This window comes from Monodelphis domestica, chromosome 3, assembly GCF_027887165.1.
Source record: "Monodelphis domestica isolate mMonDom1 chromosome 3, mMonDom1.pri, whole genome shotgun sequence".
In the NCBI taxonomy this organism is placed as follows: Eukaryota; Metazoa; Chordata; class Mammalia; order Didelphimorphia; family Didelphidae; genus Monodelphis; species Monodelphis domestica.
In genome coordinates, this window is record NC_077229.1 from 320,931,012 (window position 1) to 320,950,274 (window position 19,263).

At 36.9% G+C, this 19,263-nt stretch overlaps 2 protein-coding genes across 48 annotated transcripts in view; one reads left to right on the plus strand and one right to left on the minus strand.

Moving 5' to 3' along the window:
• Positions 1-1,938: 1,938 nt before the first annotated feature.
• LOC100618703 (NEDD4-binding protein 2-like 2) lies at positions 1,939-3,952 on the plus strand. The gene is given in 3 exon segments (XM_016431473.2): positions 1,939-3,296; positions 3,298-3,506; positions 3,508-3,952. Coding segments are annotated over 3 exon segments (1,428 nt in total). The 5' UTR covers positions 1,939-2,435; the 3' UTR covers positions 3,866-3,952.
• A 1,767-nt stretch (positions 3,953-5,719) lies between these two features.
• Positions 5,720-19,263, minus strand: part of NCOA2 (nuclear receptor coactivator 2) — a 442,178-nt gene continuing 428,634 nt past the window's right edge. For all 47 annotated transcript variants that reach the window (XM_056824070.1, XM_056824092.1, XM_056824067.1 and 44 more), the window contains 2 exons: positions 18,966-19,055; positions 5,720-9,628 (listed from right to left, as the gene is read on the minus strand). In XM_056824070.1, coding sequence (XP_056680048.1) covers positions 9,617-9,628; positions 18,966-19,055 — 102 coding nt within the window. In that variant the 3' untranslated portion in view covers positions 5,720-9,616. The remainder of the gene's footprint in view (positions 9,629-18,965; positions 19,056-19,263) is intronic.

The following is a 19,263-nucleotide window of genomic DNA, read 5'->3' on the forward strand; positions in this document are numbered from 1 at the left end:
TGCAGTGTCCCTGAACAACCTGAAAGGATCTATGAGAAAGAACACTATCCACATTCAGAGGGAAAACTCAGAGGGAGCAGAAACACAGAAGAAAAACAACTGCTTGATCACATGGGTTGATGGGGATATAGACTAAGCAATCACTCTAATGCAAATATCAATAATATAGAAATAGGTCTTGATCAATGATACATGTAAAAACCAGTGGAATTGTGCATCAACTACAGAAGGGGGATGGGGAGGAGGGGAAGCAAAGAACATGAATCTTGTAACCAAAGAAAAATATTATCAATTAAAGAATAAAAAAATCAAACTGTCCACCAAGTGAGTACAAACTGTAACATTACAAAGCCTGACTCATTTCCCTTTAAGAATCAGAAAAAGAGAGGGGGAGGAAGGAAAGAGAAATAAAAAGAGATAGAGTCAGAGAAACAGGGAGAAACAGACAGAGAAATTCAGGGAAAGCAAAATGGAATTTGCCAAAGGTAAAAATTAAGGTATAATTTGAAGAACAAGATTCACTCCCAAAGCTTCCCCTTTACCACTATTTAAGAAGGTATCCTTTGTCCCAGCAGCTTAGCTGCCACCACCTATATGGATTGCAAGATCTGCATTCTTGGGAAATAGCCTCTCCCTGTTTCATAAATGTACCATGGAATCTGACCAAAATAGTAAACTTGACTCCATTTTCTATACATGATTTGGGAGGATTCTTGGAGCAGTTTCAGCTTTTGCTGCTACTAAGGCACTATCTTGGCTCCACTCTGTAGAACAGACAACAATTTTGTTGAATTTTCTATAGTTGACAGTTCTGAGCTCAATGTGTCAGAACTTGCCAAGGCTCTGTAATTTGAGTATAGGGATGGGAGCTCAAAAAGACAATAGTCTAAAAAGATCATTGAATTGTGCTTAATCCTTCCCATATGTAGTGTAGTGGGAAGAATGGTAGTTGGTATCAGATGGTAAAGGGTCAGACAGGAGTTGTGACCCTTGGCAAGCCAGTTAACCTTCCAGTCTCAGAGATGTTATCCACCAGTCTCGCAGTAAGGTTGTGCAGATCAAATGAGATAATTTAATGGAAAGTGCTATAAAAAAGTTAGTGGTTACTAACTAGTCTTGCAGCAAAACTAGGTTTTTGCCAAATAGGAATGATCTTAGTGCAAAATAAACCTACAAAAAGACCACTTTAGAAAGGTCAAAAGGAGGTGACTTTTCTAGATAACTTGGAGGAGAGGGAGGGAGTTAACTGGGTATTCTGACACAACAAATAAATAAAATACCAAGTTCACAAAGCATTTCTCTAATTTCCCAATTCTTGAATGCTTAGGGAGGGTTTATAGCTACTCCCTAAATTTCAGATGGGGAAAAAGTGCTTCGAGAAATTCAGGATTTATATGTGACAGTTCTGTGTAAATGCTGACTTCTCCATGCAAATGATACAAATTCTTCATGAAGCCCCGCTTTCCCCCAAATACAATAAATAATGATGCACTGTAAGTGGTACAAATCTTTTTTTTTTTAAGTCAGCACACCGAAAAAAAAAAAGGCAGTCTTATTTGCAACCCCCCCTTTTTTTTTAAACCTCCATAGGAGAAATAACTGTACTTAGAAAAGTGGGAGGTGGAAATCCTACCAACCAATTTCTCTTGGAAGAACTTTGCAGCTTTCAGCTAAACTGTTTCTCTCACATCTTGAATGAAACCAGTTTTCCTGAGAGAAGTCCAAGAGGCCATCTTGATTATTTCACGTTTGAGAGAATAGTTTTACCTCTATTATCCAGAAGAAAATTAAGTCTAAGCTGAGGTAAAATGATTCTTCTTTACTGTGGCGGGGAATCGTGAGTATGGCATGTTGCATATACTGCCACACTGTTGATGTTTGATTGGTTTTGCTAAATTGATGTTTTCCTTTTCTTTTAAAAACTTATGGACAAGAGAGCAGAGGTTCTACTGGCTGTGGACGGAGCCCTCAGGGCCCACCCGTGGCCACAAGCCTGGAGAGTCGATACCTCCCAGGTTTGCTTTTCTCCTTTATCACAGATGCCTTATTGTGAAAATTAAGCTAAGTCTTTGGGACAAGGTTAAAAACAAAAAAACTAGCAAGTGAAACATGCAATAAAAAACTGAAATCAACAGAAGAGGCATATACTATATTCCATGATGGTGGTGACCACAGATCCTAAGAGAAAACAGAGAACAACTGGATACCTTTATCCATCTTTGATGACAAGGAAAATGGAAAAACTCAGGAGAGCAAGACTGAAACTACAGATTTATTGAAACTTTTGAGGATTGTAATCCCTTGAAATAGGACAGATATGGAATCATTTCATTTGGAAGGCCTAGTGGATGCAAATTCTATAGTAGAATCCATGAACATCAGCAGAGTATCTAAATAACTATACTTACGTTTCTGAAAATATTAAAGAAATTAGAATGGAAAGAAATCACAAGTTATCTATCCCAGTTAGCGCAAAAGAAGTGGAATATAGCACAAGCAAAGCATTCATAGTACCTATTTACAAAAGTCCTGAGGAAAATAAAGGAGATAAAAGAAAACATCACACACAAAAAATCACTGGTGGACTGGAAAACAAACAGAGCCTTTCTTCTAATAAACTGGATATAGACAATGAGTTATCTCAGTTTTACAAAGAAATTCAGGAGCTTGAGAGTGAAAAAGATTTGGAAGGCAATTGCCAGGAATTTAAACTCCCTCAGGAACAATTTAGTTTGTGTGATCAAGGCCTTTACAATGAAAACTTAAAATCTGATGAAGAAAAGAAAGATACTTGGTTTAGTACTATACAATCACCTCCTGGTGTTGAGCAATATTTTAGTAAGGAGCCAGTTGGTTGGAATACTGAATATGCAATTAATGGACAAGTAGAACCTACATTTTTAAACAACCCAATTCCTTCTTTTAGGCCAGAATGGCTACCATTGGAATCCTCTTTAGTTCCTCATGGCCTTTTTCCTCCTGGGTTCAATTATCATTTAAATGTTCAAAGATTTAACCCCTCTCCAACTCCACCACCAAATGTTTTTCATGCTCAAGATGTTAAATTATGTGAAATATACAATGGATATAATGTAAACAGTGGCGACACAAATTGGAATTGTCCAACATTTGATCAGCTTAACAGATATTCTGATTGTGATGGGAGTAATAGTAGCACACAGGCCTCTAGAAATGGATGCAATGAGCAAGATGGACGAGAGAGTAATGGTTTCTGTGAAACAAGAGAAGAATCTTGGGAAGACCCTTCTCTATTCCAGATGGAAAAAACAGACAGGCTTTTATTTAAACCAGCAGTTCCATGAGGAAAAGCTAAAGAGGCTCCTTATCCTTTTAAGAGGTCTGCCTAGATCAGGGAAAACAACACTGTCTCGTGTTCTGCTTGGTCAGAATCGTGGTGGCATCGTCTTCAGCACTGATGATTACTTTCGGCATCGAAATGGGTACACATATAATGTTAAACAACTTGGTGATACTCATGACTGGAACCAGAGCAAAGAAAGCTATTGATCAGGGAAGATCTCCAGTAATAATAGATAACACTAATACTCAAGCTTGGGAAATGAAACCTTATGTGGAAATGGCTATAGACAAAGGATACCGAGTGGAGTTCCATGAACCTGAAACATGGTGAAAATTTGATCCTGAAGAATTAGAAAAGAGGAATAAACATGGGGTGTCTCGTGAAAAGATTGCTCAGATGTTGGATCACTATGAATTTAAAATGTCCATCTCTATTGTAATGAATTCAGTGGAACCTCCACATAGAAGGTCTGAGAGGCTTCAAAGACAGAGGTGGGGAGGCTGCCCTACTCATGGAATCACTTTGATGTTGCAAAATAACTAATATTCAGTTTGCTTTCAACTAAAATGAGCTTGTGGCTTACTGTTTAAAAAATAAATTGAGACTTTCTGGTGGTTTTTAAATAGGTTCAACTCTAATAAAAAAAAAAGAACCATTATTACCTCACAGAGTTTGTTCCCAGAAAACTGTTTTATTTTAAAATAATTTTTATTGTACTAATTTTGGTTTTAGTAAAACATCTGAATAGTGTGATGTGAAACGTTTACTTCAATTGAATCTTAAAATAATTTTGATTTCCAAAGTAGGAACCATTGAGCAAATTTTCCCAAGCTTCTTAAAAAAATTAGTTACAGATAAAATCTTGACTATTCCGCTCCCCCACAAACAACTTGGAATATACAGAACATAGCTAACTTGTTACAGTGTATTCTAATATTTTATATGGTACTCTTTATATGAGTAAAATGTTTCTACAGATATATCCATTTAAACATTTCTAAACTCCAACCAATGGCTCGATTATTTCGAATAGATTTTAATTTTAAAAATAAATTAAATAATACTTTAGTTTTGGCTGTAATAAATTTTGACCACAGGGGAAAAAAAACCCAAAAACTTATGGACAGGAGAGTGGATGGAAAAGGGTCTATTTGGAAATAAAGAGGATTCAAACACAGAAGACATGATATTTTTAAAAGAATGTGGCTTAAAATTTTTATTTGAGGTTCATTATTTTACAAAATATGACTTCCTCTTCTTTGAGTAGACAACCTAAGCTTACCAGCTAAATCAATCACGATTTAGAGATGAGATGGCAGTGAAATGATTTGTTTAAAGTCACATAAGCATTAAGGATGCAGACCAGGATTTGTCATAATTTCTTACTTGGTTCTTAGGACTGTTATGAAAGATTCTCACAATGAGGTTAAGTAGAAAAGAATTGAAAGTTGGTATTATGATAAATCATATGACTGTTCAAGATAGAGGGGAACTTGAGATGATTGATGGTTGTGAAGTAGATGGGACAATTTCCTGGGCAGGCCCTTTATCCCCACATTCTTTCATCTAAATATTCCTATATGTAAAAATCTTACTGGAATCTTCTTTCCTAAAGGCCAATGGAAATGGTTTTTGGCCTGGTTAAACCAGGATCACTTTTAAATGTATAACTTAGGGTGCAAAGAAACTGGACTTTTCTATCAATAGCTACAAATTAATTCTCTAGGAGATCTATCAATCAACCATATAAAGTGCCATGTATGACTACAAATTCTTCCTCTTGGTGTTCCTGTAAAACCTAAACATTCTAAGTAATTCTCTGTGATGGACAGTGGCACGCTTCAGTAGAAAATAGTGCCAGGTTACACAGAGGAAATAATGGATGTGAAAGTCCTTTGTTCTTTCATAAGTTTTCTTGTATGTGTATGTTGTTTGTGTTCTTTCACAACATGACAAATATGGAAATATGTATTGCATGATAGCACATATGTAATTGATATCAGATTACTTGCTGTTTCAGGATGGAGGGAGGAGAGGGAAGGGTGAGGGAGAGAATTTGGATCACAAAGGGTTAGACAATAAATGTTAAAAAATGTTACTACATGTAATTAGGGGGAAAACACAACAGAACATGGAAGGGGGGGGAGTGCTTTATATCATCTCATTTCATCTTCATAATGTCCCCATGAGATAAATACTATGGGTATTTATCCTCACTGTACAAAAGAAATTAGAGCTCAGAAAAGTTCAGTGATGTGCCTGTGTGCACAAAGCTTGTTTTCCTCTGACTTCCAAGTCTGTAGCTCCTTCCATGACAAAAACATGCTGAATAGCATTTATATTTGTGGATTTCACTTGAAGCAGATTGAAATAAATGAATATAAACACACTACAATCTCTAAAGCCATGTAAAACCCGAAGGCATTAAAATTTATTAAATGATGCAATAACAACAGTCTTTATTTACAATAGCATTATTTAACATCAAATAAGCAAATAGCATCAGCAAAGCAATATTAACTTGCATAAATGTATTTAAAATTTCTCTGAATATATCTACCTTTGCATAAACTGCTCACACTAGAAATACAAACATCGATGCAGGTGAACAAGGTGATGTTCAGAGTCAACTCCATTTTGAAAGTAAATCACAACCCAAACATTGTAAGCTTTCTCCTGAAGAACCATAGTTAATATATTGCTTAATTTTACCCTTGTATAATCTTTTCATATACACACATTTCAGATGCAACTTCATGAGGAACTGTACAAATAAAACCCACAAATGACAAAGGAAAAAAAAGGACAGTTAAATGTTTGAAGAAATGTGTCATCATCACTGTTTCACAACATAAAGGTAAGTGATGATGCACTTATTCCAAAATTGTACACAATTCACTATACAAATATAATACATCAGACAGCTATGTAGGAATATACAAGACTTAAAAACAGATCTAAGGCATTATGCTAGATTTTAGCATTTTGAGGTTCTTGCACATAGCTTTTACCTGTAGTATGAAACTTAAAAGGTTTTGTTTTAGTCTATAAAGAAACACCAGGGAGAAAATTCTAATTAAAATCAAAGCCACTACAGTAATTTTCTTTTCTGTGCACAGAATGCTTTTGCTCTTAGGCAGCACACTACCATACAAATACTAGAAAACTTTAAATTCACACCAACAATTAATTAATGGCTTAAGTTGCATTTCAAAACTGATTGTGTATCTTTGGGTTCTGCAAGTGGAACTAACTGTGCCACCCATTTCATGTGTTAAGCCCAGACGAACTCCATTTTAAAACAGATTAAAAATTGCATTATATAAACTGCAAAAACATTGCTTTCATTTAATACAGGCCAAAAAAGATAGCAGAAGATGGGGCAGGGGGCAATATTTTCAACGTTGAGTGCAAACAAATTAATTCATTGTAGTAAAACAGCTCACTTCACGTTTTAAACTCACCACATTACATGAACACTTAAATGGGTCAAACAACCAAGTTTATGTATGTATACTTTTCACATTATGTGTCCTTCACATTTAGTAAATATAGTAGAACAGTGATTATTTGTTCTATTAAACAAAAACCAAGTACTCTTATCAAACAAATTTACTGTGTGTAGAATGGGAAATACTGATAATGAAGGGAATTGATTTGGCTTTAATTTTCGGTTTGAGTATGATCAATATGATCAGATGATTCCTTCACTCAATTTTTTCCTCCTTAATTCCACAGAAAGGAAAGCTCCATTACTTGATCTGAGCCGAAAGATTACATACAATCTCGTGTTACCTTTAAAAGAGCAACGGTTATGAAACTGCCTACTTTGCAAATAAAACAGGCCTGCAGGTTTAGATGGATTGGAACCAATATCACGATGAGGTTGGCAATCATTAACTAGCAAAAAGAGAGCCTTTCATGGACGGCATCAACTGAAAAAGGAATTGTCTGCCCCACCCCCACCCCAAAGGAAAATGTTAAAACCCTATTTCTTCTTGGGGTATGTGGAAACCAAAATTCTCATTTTATAAACAAAGTTTTAACCTGGTCACATTAACAAAGATTCACTTAAATCTCATTGAGGTCATGGAGTTCAGGGCCAACAACTGCTTAACTTTCCTACCTCGGCTAGACCATCCATCCAACCATCCATCCCATGGCTTGCCTAAGCTCAGCCTTTCCAGTGGTGACCTCTCTGAGGTACTGATCCCTAGCCACCTCCCAGAATCATTCACATCTCCCTCAATCAGAAACAAATGTATTGAAATGCAGAATTCCAGAAAATTTCCTTAGTGTGGACCAACACTTTGGGACTGTCTTTATCATTTCTTTGGGCTTATATCTCGCTATATACTTTCCCTAGTTTCACATTTATATAGAGAGATATAATAGGGGTGATTTTCACACAGCCAGATAAATAATCAAATTGCAAGGGAACTACTTTGTTCCTAAAAGGCCTGGCTAATCAGATATAAAATGCACTGCATTTTAGACATCAAAAAAGACATCACTCTGAAGGTGAAATAAGATAAGAAAGTATTTGTGTCAGGGACTGGGGAAGAAAGAGCTCCCCTCAAAGGCCTCCAGTTTCTTGGTATTCAGTCCTCAGAAACTGATGCCAGTTAGTAAAAGGTTACTCATGCACCACAGTGGGCAAGAAAAACCACCATAAAAGTGGTTGGCTTTAGTAACATAGTTTCTCTAAGATTTATTAAGAAAGAATTATAAACATATAAAAATCAAGAATTGGTTCCTACAGTGGCTGCATATCATATAGATTAGATAAATGATTTATGAGCAGAATCACAAGGTTTAGAAAATAAAAAGTTGTAAGCCTACAAATTAGGTCTATTCAAGGCATTGGGATCCTTTACAAAACACCTTTAGAAGACACACTGCTATGAAGATTCCTAATTTAATACTGAAGTACCTCATTTTGAATCAATTCCACAACATGTATACCTCACAAAAAAAAAATCATACAATTAAAACGCTTAAGTTCTCAACTTAAATTATTGCTTGTTTACATATAAACTGGATTTCATGTACCTTACAAAACTTCAGCTTAATCAGCGCGGCTAAGAAACAAAATAAAAACACATGATGATGATGATGACGGCTAAATTTGTAGTGATCTCTGCCATAAATTCTGAACACACTGTTTACCTTCCTTGTCCCCCTCCCCCCACCCGAAGCCTCCCCCAATACCTTAGGCTGGGAGAGTTTGAGAACAGGAATGAACATGTTTCACAGAACTGTCTTGTTTTCTGAATTTCAGGATTCAGCAGTGGGTGGACACGATAGGGTGCTGGCACCTGTTCAAATACCTAATGACATGTAAAGGTTGACCTGGTTTCCTCCTTACTGTGGAGCTGAGGAGGGGGGTCTTCTGGGGTAAAGAAGATCTCAAAGCCAGGAGCAAAGCAAACATTAATTCAAGTGGATTTAAAAGATCTCCGAACCAAATCAATAGATAACTTAATCGGGTGGGCTCAGGTGGGGAGTAGAAGAGAGAAAAACAGACATTTCTTTTGGCTTCATGATTACTATGAGATGGCTGGTTTTCTATCATAGGAAAAAAAAAAAAGGAAAATTAATTACTTCTAAATAGGAAGAGCCCAACCATAGGCTCTTTGCTACCTGTTGGGTGAATAGAAACCCATTCTGGAAGGAGCCTCAGCCCTTTCAAAGAGGTCCTTTTCATAGAGGCTATCTTCTAAGACCTTGTGGAAACTGATCTTCTCCCCAGGCATTTCTGTGCATACAGTGCCCTCCCCAGCGACTGCCCTGCTTCCCTCCCCAACTGCAGACTTTAGCTTAAAACACGGTTTTCCAAATGAAACCACAATTCTTTGCACCAGACTGATGAGCCAGGGAAAATTGAGTGAGAAACCAGTGTCTAGAACCAAACAGGAACAGAACAAGAGCATGGTTGTTTTCCTTAAATACATACATTTAAATACATTCAATCTGACATGGTTATGAAAATTGCCTGTCAACATTTACTTCGCAGGAGAGATCTAAGTTGCACTAAGGTGAATGCAGTGAACAGACTGAGCAATGTCTGTACGCGAGCTTCAGACTGTCAAAGAAGAGGCTGCTCCTCCTGCAACAGCCGTTTTGACTCCACTTTGGGAATCAGCCGAGTCCCATCTCTAGTTAGGAAGCTGAGCTCACTCCAGCAAAACTGGCTTGTAGGTCAGCTGGGTCAAAACAAAGGCAGCCAGCTCTTAAAAACTGGTAAGAGCCCAGGTAGCTGAAGAAAGAAAAAGCCACCAGCAGCCTTCAGGGTCAGCAGTATTTCTGTAAGAATAGAGACAGTCATGAAATATTATTGACTTTTTTAAACAACCAAAATGGCAACAAGTTCAGCACAAAGGTATTCAAACATGAGGCTATTTTCTCAAACACAAATGATCCCCATGGCAGGAAATGATGAGGTATATACAAATGGAAGATTACACTCTCCCTGAATTATATGTTCTAGAAACCTAGACGTGTCATAGAAACAGGAAACAGTTCAAGGGCTATTACAAAAGATAGAATAATTGCTGAGAGGATGTGTTAAAATCTTATCTTGAAGACTGTTATGACTTTTTAGGCTTAACAGTTTTGAGGCAACATGGAATAGTGAATAGAACACTTGGGTCTGGATTGAGATACGACCTGGGTTCAAAATCTGCATCTGTCCGAGCATGCCATATAAGCTTTTTGAGGCATAGTTCCTCATCTTAAAAAAATTACTCTTTACCAGGAAATGGGCTAAGTGCTTTTTCAAATACGATTTCAACCTCGCATAAACCCTGGGAGGTAGACACTATTTCGTAGTTGAGAAAACCACTGTTAATAGAGGTAAGATGACTTGCACAGGGTCATACGGGTAGTGTTTGAAGCCCACTTTGAACTTAGGTCATCCTGATTTCAAACCCAATGCTCTAATATCCTGTATCACCATAGGGCTTTAACAAAGGGGGGGGGGGAGTGTCAGAAAGCCAATAAACACACCGTATATTATAAATGGATAACATATGCTAGGCACTGGAGATTAGAAAAGAAAATCAGTTCCAGGAAGGCACTTCCATCTTAATGGGGGATGCACCATGTAAATAGCTAGCTATTTAGAATGAAGGTAATCTCAAGAGGGGAAAGCACAGCTGGGGGGATTCAGGAAAGCCTCTGACAAAAGGTGGGATTTTGAGTTGTCTTAAAAGAAGCTAGGGAAACTATGAGGCACAGGTGGGAAGGGAGAACATTTCAGATACTGGGGGTGGGGGGTGGGAAGGACCCATGGCAAAGATGGGGTAAGAGGTGATGAAGGACTATGTGTGACAAACAGCAAGTAGGCTAGTGTAGCTGAATCACAGATGCAGGGAAGGAAAAGGAAGTGAAAGGGACATATCTGGCAGAAAGGGACTTTACCTTGAAGAACTTCAAATGTCAAACAGAAGACTTTACATTTAAACCAAGAGCTAATAGCCAAAAGAATTTATTGAGAGGGGACAGAATGCCAGTCAGACCTATATCTGAGAAACATCACCTTAGGAAATAATCAGAGAATAGTTTATCATATTAAGGGAGCGATAGGGAGACCAATACTCCAGGGGAGAAGTGATGGGCTAGGGTGGTGACTGTGTGAGTGGGGAAAGAGACTATTTGAAGATTACATTGAGGTTGCAAGTCTGGGTAAATAAGAAGATAGTGGCACAAGAGAAGTTCCAGAGGGGAAGAATAATATGTTATGTCTTGCACAGGTTGAGTTTGGGATGCCAATAGAGCATCTAGTTCAAATTATCAAAAAGGCAAGTAGTGATACAGGACTATCGCTCAGGAGAAAAATTAGGGCTAATATTTATCTTTGAATTATTATCTGCAAGGAGATTACAAGAGAACCAGTGGGAGCCAATATGAGTATTATGAGATGATTTGAAAAAAAAAAAAGCTATGAAGAAATGAGATAGTTAATCAATTTGGGAGGAGTACAATGACTGCCTTGCAGAGAAGGCCCAGCTGACATTATTCAACAAATTTCTGGTGGACCTATTCATCAATTACAGTGGTCACAAGAGGTTCTGGAGGCATCCCAATTCTACTGTAACTCTCTCATAAACAACCAGAACAATATCCATTTGAAATGCCTCATCAAATGAAATCAGAGATTCATCAAAATATTAAAGGGAATTTTACAAACTTACTTTTCTGTAATGTAAAGTTGGTTATTTGCTACTTTAATGGCCTAAGCATCTTTTATTTTGGGTTAACCATAACATTTAACTATCATATAACACTTATTGTTATATTACAACAAGTTATTTCCCTTGATTGGAACATGAAGGGAAAAGCCTCAGTTCCCCAGTCATTTTGAAAAAAGAGTTCCCCTATAATATATTTATATTCCATCAACTTTATGGTTGACAGCAATACGAAGGCAGCAGTAGATGGAGCTGGCCTTGGAGTGGGTTCACGTGTCACCTCGGTCACAAAAGGTTGCAGTTAGTAAAGAGTTTCCTCACTGAAAAAGCCTTACACCAATAAAATCAGAAGTCTGGACCTGCCCCCACTTCCCCAAAATTTTGCTGTGGGTAAAAAACTTACTGCTATATTTCCTATAAATGGAGAGAAGGCAATCAAGGTATTGGCTAAAGCTAAGGAGACATTTTACTATATATATCAACAAGTGATAATAAAGTACATTTGAATTCTTGGGTAGTGATTTAATCCTAGTGTGACAGATACGGAAGTGCCTTCTTTATGAAACTTAAGTGAAAATGACTGTGGATCTAATTAGTTTTGGTAAACAGAATTATTTTAATTATAAAAAGAATTTACCATATATTTATTATTGGAGGCATGTCCTTTCTTTTATTTTTTGAAAGAACTTGTCACTAAAAGGAATTATGTGGGGAAATGTTTTAAATCACAGAATCCTTTTGTAAAAGTTAATAGTCACTTTCCTATAGTTGTAAATCTATACACATACATATTTTCTAAGCAAAGCACACCACTAACTTCCATAAGTTTAATTTTATTAATGATGCCATTGTCTAGTGAATTTCAGACATGTTTCAATAATAACTAGAACTTAGTACTAAACATCATCATTCTTACCAACATATTATGCTAAAACAGCAGATGAAGGATACTGAATAAAAATCCTGCTGCCAATACTCCAATGAATAGATATCAGTGGAAGGATAATATGTACAAAGTCATTTGAGAGGTGAAGGGAGGGACAGAGAAGGCATAACCATAATAATTAATAGAAGATGAAAGTACAGATGATGAGGAACAGGCAAAGAAGGGAGATGAGGTTGATGTAATCCAGACCCTGGTAAAACTAGGTGACAGCCCTTAGAAAAGTCTAACTAAATAAATTCTAACAGTAGTTCTTGGGCAAGAGTAAGAAGTTTTAACTGATTACATTCAATAAAACCATAGGTTTAAAGTTTTCAGAATGAGTCCTAGAGGTTTACCCTTTCATTTACAGATGAGGAAATAGTGTCTGAGTGCCAGGTGTCCCAGGTAGAGTTTGATCTCAAGTCCAGCAACTTTAAGCCCAATACAATACACTGCCTCTCACTTTCAATGGAAATTTCTACTTGTTAACTGACCATAAATGTTAAAAAAATTTTTTTAAAGTACCCACATAGGTATCTTTCTGGGCCCTAGGCTGACTGAGAGGGAAGGCTGATAAGAAACCAGGAAAATGACCATATATATTACAAGGTGCTTCAGTGTTTAAGATGTGTATTTAATTCACATCACATCATGGTAAATCTGAAATTATACTGCTTCATCTGGTTCTAGACCTCCAAATGTTGGTTAGATGAGGTTTGGCCAGTCCTTTGTATTCATGCATAAGCCCACTAGCCCTTTATGCACAATCATTTAATCATCAATAAATATTTATTAAATACTACTAGAATTAAGGAAGGTTGGATTCTAAGGGACTTATGACAAAGAGTAAGATCTAGCATGAAAGCATATAATCTTACAATTGTTTATTTGGGTTCATCTTTGGGGGTTTTGGTTTTATAAGATTACTCACTCACAAAACTGAGTAACATGGAAATGTTTTGCATGATAATACAAGTATAATGCAGATTGAATTGCCTGCCAGCTCCGAAAGGGGAGAGGGAAGAAGAGAGGGAGATAATTTTGTTTAAATAACTTCGGAAAAAGAAAAGGGCCAGGAAAGGTTTCCTATAAGGAGTAAGGTATAAGAAACCTAGAAAAGCAGGAGGGGGACTAGGTTATGAAGGACATTTGATGTCCAATTGAGCATTTTGTATTCAATCTTGGAGGCACTGGGGAACCACTGGAGTTTTCTGAGCAACAGTGAAGGATAGTAAAGAGTCCAGATGATTCCTACATTATGAGTGTGAGGGATGGGGAGGATGATGCTGTCTTCATACGATAATAGGAAAGGTACAGGGAGAGGATTTAGATGAAAGGATAATGAGTTCTGTTTTAGATATTTAGTTTGAGAAGTCTGAAATATAGTTGGAGATATGAGACTGGAGGTGAGCAGAAAGCTTGAGACAGGATAGGCAGATTTGAGAATCATTAATGTAGAGATGGTAATTAATTCCTGGGAGCTGATGAGAGCACCAAGTGAAGTAGTATAGAGGGAGAAGAGAAGAGGGCCCTGGAGGGTACCCTGAAAGACACTTGTAGGTGGAGGTCATAATCTGGAGGAGGATCCACCAAAAAAGGAGAAAAAGGAATGTTCAGATAAGATAGGCAGGAGGCAAACCAGGAGAGAGGGGCATCCTAAAAATCCAGAGAGAAAAGTATCAAGGAGGAGAGGATGTTCAATGGTGCCAAAGGCTGAAGAAAAGTCAAGGAGAATGAGGATGGAGACAAGGCCATTCAATTCAGCAAATTAAGCTTGTCTATTTGGCTAGGTCTGTGCTCAGGCACTAAGGGAAGATGATTTATATAATAAACAACACACACACAAGGACTATATGTGCAAAGTGCCATATATCTGGTATAAAGTGAGAGCTCAGGAGGAGGAATCTAACTGGCATTTTATAGGAGATATTTGACCTGAACATGGAAGAATGGGTAGAAATCAGATGGGCAAAACTAGGAATACAGGTCCCCTTAGCAAGGGGAGCTATATGAACAAAGACTTTGGTAGTAGAGTGGAAAAAATAGCAGGACATAGTTTAGGATGCATGCTAAAAAATTCAGTTTTGGCTACAGTAACAGAGTGTGGGAACTAGGCTAAAAAGAAGTTGGGAGGGGACCGCTAAGTGGCTCAGTGGATTGAGAGCCAGGCCTAGAGATAAGAGGTCCTAGGTTCAAATTGATTCTAAGTTGGAAGGTAAGGGCTAAAAAAATAAAAAAATAAAAAGAAGTTGAGGACTAAATTATGTGTTATATATGATAATTAATGTCAAATGAAGGAGATGGAACTTTAGCCAATAGGCAATCAGGGAAGTATTGATATTGCTTCTGACCTGAGAATGACATGATAACAAAATAATTGTCATACATATAAAGCATTAAAATCTGCAGTTTTGTATACATTATTCAGTTAGTCAACAAATATTTGTTAATGTTTACTATGTGATAGGCAGTGTGCTGGGGATACAAAGAAAGGAAGAAACATGTTCTGTGTTCAAGGAACTCGGGGTCTAATGAGAGAGACAACAAGCAAATGGCCAGGTATAGACAAAACATATTAAGGTAAATGAAAGGAAAACTTGTGAGGAAAGCTTCCTTCCAGGAAGCCAAGAAAACCAAAGGGCAGAGTTGAGGAGGGAGTATTGCAGGCCTGGAGATGGAAGTGTGAGTATGAGAGAGAGTACACTTTGCTTTGAGGAGCCTTATTAAACATGGGCTTTGTGTGTGTGTATGTGTTTGCTCATGTGCATGTGAAAAAAAAGGTCAGACTTATCTTTAGAAAAATCCCTTTGGCAGCTGAAGGGAGAATGGATTGGACTAAAAGAGATTTGAGGGAAACTAATAGGTGTAAGGTAATGAGAGTCTGGAAGAGAGAATTTTATTGGGGTAAAAGATAAATTTTAGAGGGCAGCTGGGTAGCTCAGTGGATTGAGAGCCAGGCCTAGAGATGGGAGGTCCTAGGTTCAAATCTGGCCTCAGACACTTCCCAGCTGTGTGACCCTGGGCAAGTCACTTAACCCCCATTGCTTAGCCCTTACCACTCTTCTGCCTTGGAACCAATACTCAGTATTGATTCTAAGATGGAAGGTAAAGGTTTAAAAAAGAAAAAAAGAAAACAAATTTTGTATTGGACATATTCAGTTTGAAATGCCTATAGGACCCCCATTTTGAAATGTCCAAGAGACAAATGGTAATGAGAGGCTAGAGCTCAGAAGAGAAAGGCTGGCTAATCACAGGTGTACGGATAACAAGAGAACCTAAGGGAGCTGGTGAGATCACAAATCAATAAAGTATAAAGTATAGAGAAGGGCTTCTCACATTTTTTTGGTTCTGCATTCTTTTGACAGTTTACTGAAATTTACGGACCTCTTGCATAATAATGTTTTTGAATGCATAAAATCAATGGGATTTTTACAAAGGAAATCAATTATATTGAAATAAAAGTTATGAAAATATATATACATATATTTTAAATTTCCAGATCTTGGGTTAAAGACCTTTGAAATAAGCTATACTTCTCTAACTACACTGTGGTTTTAGGAATCAATATCCATTCTTTTTCTTCCCTTCCTCTACAATTTCATTCCTCCATAACTTGTATTCCTGAATCTTTAGCCTTTGTCACCATGCACAGTTATCTTCTTCAACCCAATCCCTTTGACATTTCTTCTCTCATTTATGTGTTATCTTCCCCTTAACAGGGGTTGTCATTATTTTGTTGCTTGCATTTGTATCCCAGTGATTAATTCAGTGTCTGCAGAGAAAGTGTACAGGAGAAGAGAGTGTGATAAAGTGTCAAAGGCTGCTGCAGAGAAGTCAAGAAGGATGAGGATTAAGAACATATTGGACAACTAAAGGATTATTGATAACTTTGGAGAATGCAGTTTCAGTGTAATGATGAGGCTGGAAGCCAGATTGTAGCAAATTTAGAAGTGAAAGGAGAGGAAATAGAGGCATCAATTGTAGATGTCTTTCTTGAAGAGGTTAGTTGAGAAGAGGAAAAGACATAGGACAATGGCTAGCAGAAATGGCAGGATCAAATAAGGAATTTCTTTTTTAAGGACAAGGAAGATAAAAGAACATTCAGGGAAAGTATGTGGTGGTTAGGGAGAGATGGAAGAATGGAGACAGTAGGGATGATAAAGAGTGCAACCTGTTGGAGCAGATGGGATGGGATCAGAAAAAGGACAAGTCCAGAGGGGCTTGCCTCATCCAGTAGAAAAGCCATCGCTTCATGAGAGATTATAGGCTAACACCAAACTAAAGAGAAGGTGCTATCGGTCATTACGACTAAAGCAAATTGGGATTCAGAAACATTACTTGCTCATGGTCACATAGCTTTTAAGTATCAGAGGTAAGGGAAGAATGAGAAAAATCTATGTTTTCCTGACTAAATCTGACTTTGTATCCACTTTGCTCTGTTACCTCGCAAAGACTGAAGCTATGTTTCACAATAGTTCTATATAGACATTTATCGCACACATGTGGGATTGTTAATATGAAATCCTCTATGACTTAAAAGGGTTTGTAAGAATTGTTATGCCTGAAAATTTCATGATCCTAAGCCATGCTGATGATCCTCACTAACATCAGATAGGGTGTTCCCTTGTTGCAAGGCCTATAAAATGTTACATTTTGGCTTAGAGAACCCAGTCATCACCATGTCATGATAGCCAGGCATTAAAATAGGGAAGGATGACTATCTAGCTATATGTAATTACTTAACAATATACACAATTATGTAAATGCCTATATGTACTATACGTAGACAATGAATTGGCTGGCTTTCTCTGATTTATACTAGCTATGTAACTATGGACAAGTGAGACACTTCAGTGTCCGAAGACAACTCTCTATGACTCCAAGGTACAGAGAAACTGCTTATCTGCATCAGTGGAAAAGGTCCCCAAAACTGATGAAATCACAAGCCTGACCAAATATGGACATGTGTAACATAGACACACACAAACACAGCATAAATACAAAACACTACAGAACATTTTCCAGGAAGAGCAGGCTTTGTTGTTTTAAATAAACAGCTCGGAAAAGACATAGGATATGTTATTAAAGCTTGGTGTCCCCTGCAATCCCCCTCAGTACATGTGTGTACAAACACACGCACACACATATGTTTAAAGATAATTCTCAGAAACAAACAACTTTCTGGGATAGGCAGATCTTCCTACTGTTATTTATTTTCTAGATTTAATTTTGTGACTTCTCTCCTTCCTAGTGCTTCACACTCATTGAGACTGCAAGGAAAATAAATCGAATTACAGATGTTTAGTCAGACAAAACTAACCATGCCCAAAGGAAAAGAAAAAAGAAAGAGACATTTAAACTACACTCTGAGAACATTAGCTCTCTATCTGGAGTTGGACAGGATGTTTCCTCAAGAGTCCTTTGAAACGTGGGTGGTCTTTGTATTGAATCAGAATCTTTAAAGGTTGTTTATAAAATTGTACAAATCTTTTTTCTCCTGGTTCTGTTCATCAGCCAACACAAGTCTTCCCAGGATTCTCTGAAACCATCATTATTTCTTACAGTATAAAGTTTTCTATCATTTTTTTTAGATATGACAATTGATGGACAATCCCCATTTTAGTTTTCAATTCAATATCTTTGTAATTTTCCTCTTTTTTGATCTCTTTGGAGTATAGATTTATTAATAGTGGTATAGTTGGGTCAAAGGGTAGGGTATATAGAGTCTAACAGCTTTTGGGGCATAATTCCAAATTGTTTTTCAGAAGTGATAGTTTTTAGTTTACAGTTCCACTAACAGTACATTAATTTTTCCATAGTTCTTTAAGTATTAGTCATGTTCCTTTTTTGGTCAACTGACAATAATGATGAGTATGAAGTGGTGCCTCAAAAATATTTTTTCTATTTCTCTATTATGTGGTTTAGAACACTTTTTAATATGGCTATTGAAAAGTTTTATTTCTTCTTCAAACTTCTTATTTATACATTTGACTATCAATTGTAGAACAGCTCTGTTCTCTCTTTTTAAAAAGTTACAATTTTTGCTTATTTGGCTATTGCTAAACAATCCATAGAAGCTGCTCTTTACTAAGCTGCTACCTATAATATGAATCAGTTTGGTTCCCAGTACTAATTATTCAGTTGTTTCTGGGGAAAAAAGAGAAGTAATACCATAAGTACCTACTTAACCTCCTCAAAACTAATGCTATGATTTATTAAAAACAGACAAATGTATTTTCCTAACACAACTGGCAATTTGCTATGTCAAATAGAATTAAACAAAACTATTTAATGGACATTACATAACCATTCTGAGTTAAAAACTAGGTTAAGTTATATGTCACTATCGGTTTTAAAAAATTCAATCCGTTACACATTTAAACCATGGTATGTCACATAAAATCAGGTTACAGCAAAAAAAAAAAAAAGACAAAGTTCAACTTTAGATTGAGAGATGATCATTTATCAGTTTTCATCTTTCTAACATTTATAGCTCACTTTGCTAACATATTCATTTGTTTCTTACCCGTGATGCATCTCCCTCCTGCTTAATCATATCCATCCCAGGCAGCTGGTTTGGAAAAAGATTGCCTCCCCTCATAGCAGGATCATTAACCTAATGACAAGAAAGTAAAGTAGCTGAATTCAGATATGTGTGTGTGTCTAGACTGCACAGAACTTTCTTTTCCAGAATGTACTTAATTAAAAATTTAAAAAATGGTACAACCTTCAGGTTTTCTAGGGGCTCGTTTATAATACACACAACACATGCACACACAGACTTCTAAAAGAATTCAACTTTTAGAATTCTTCCTAATGATGAA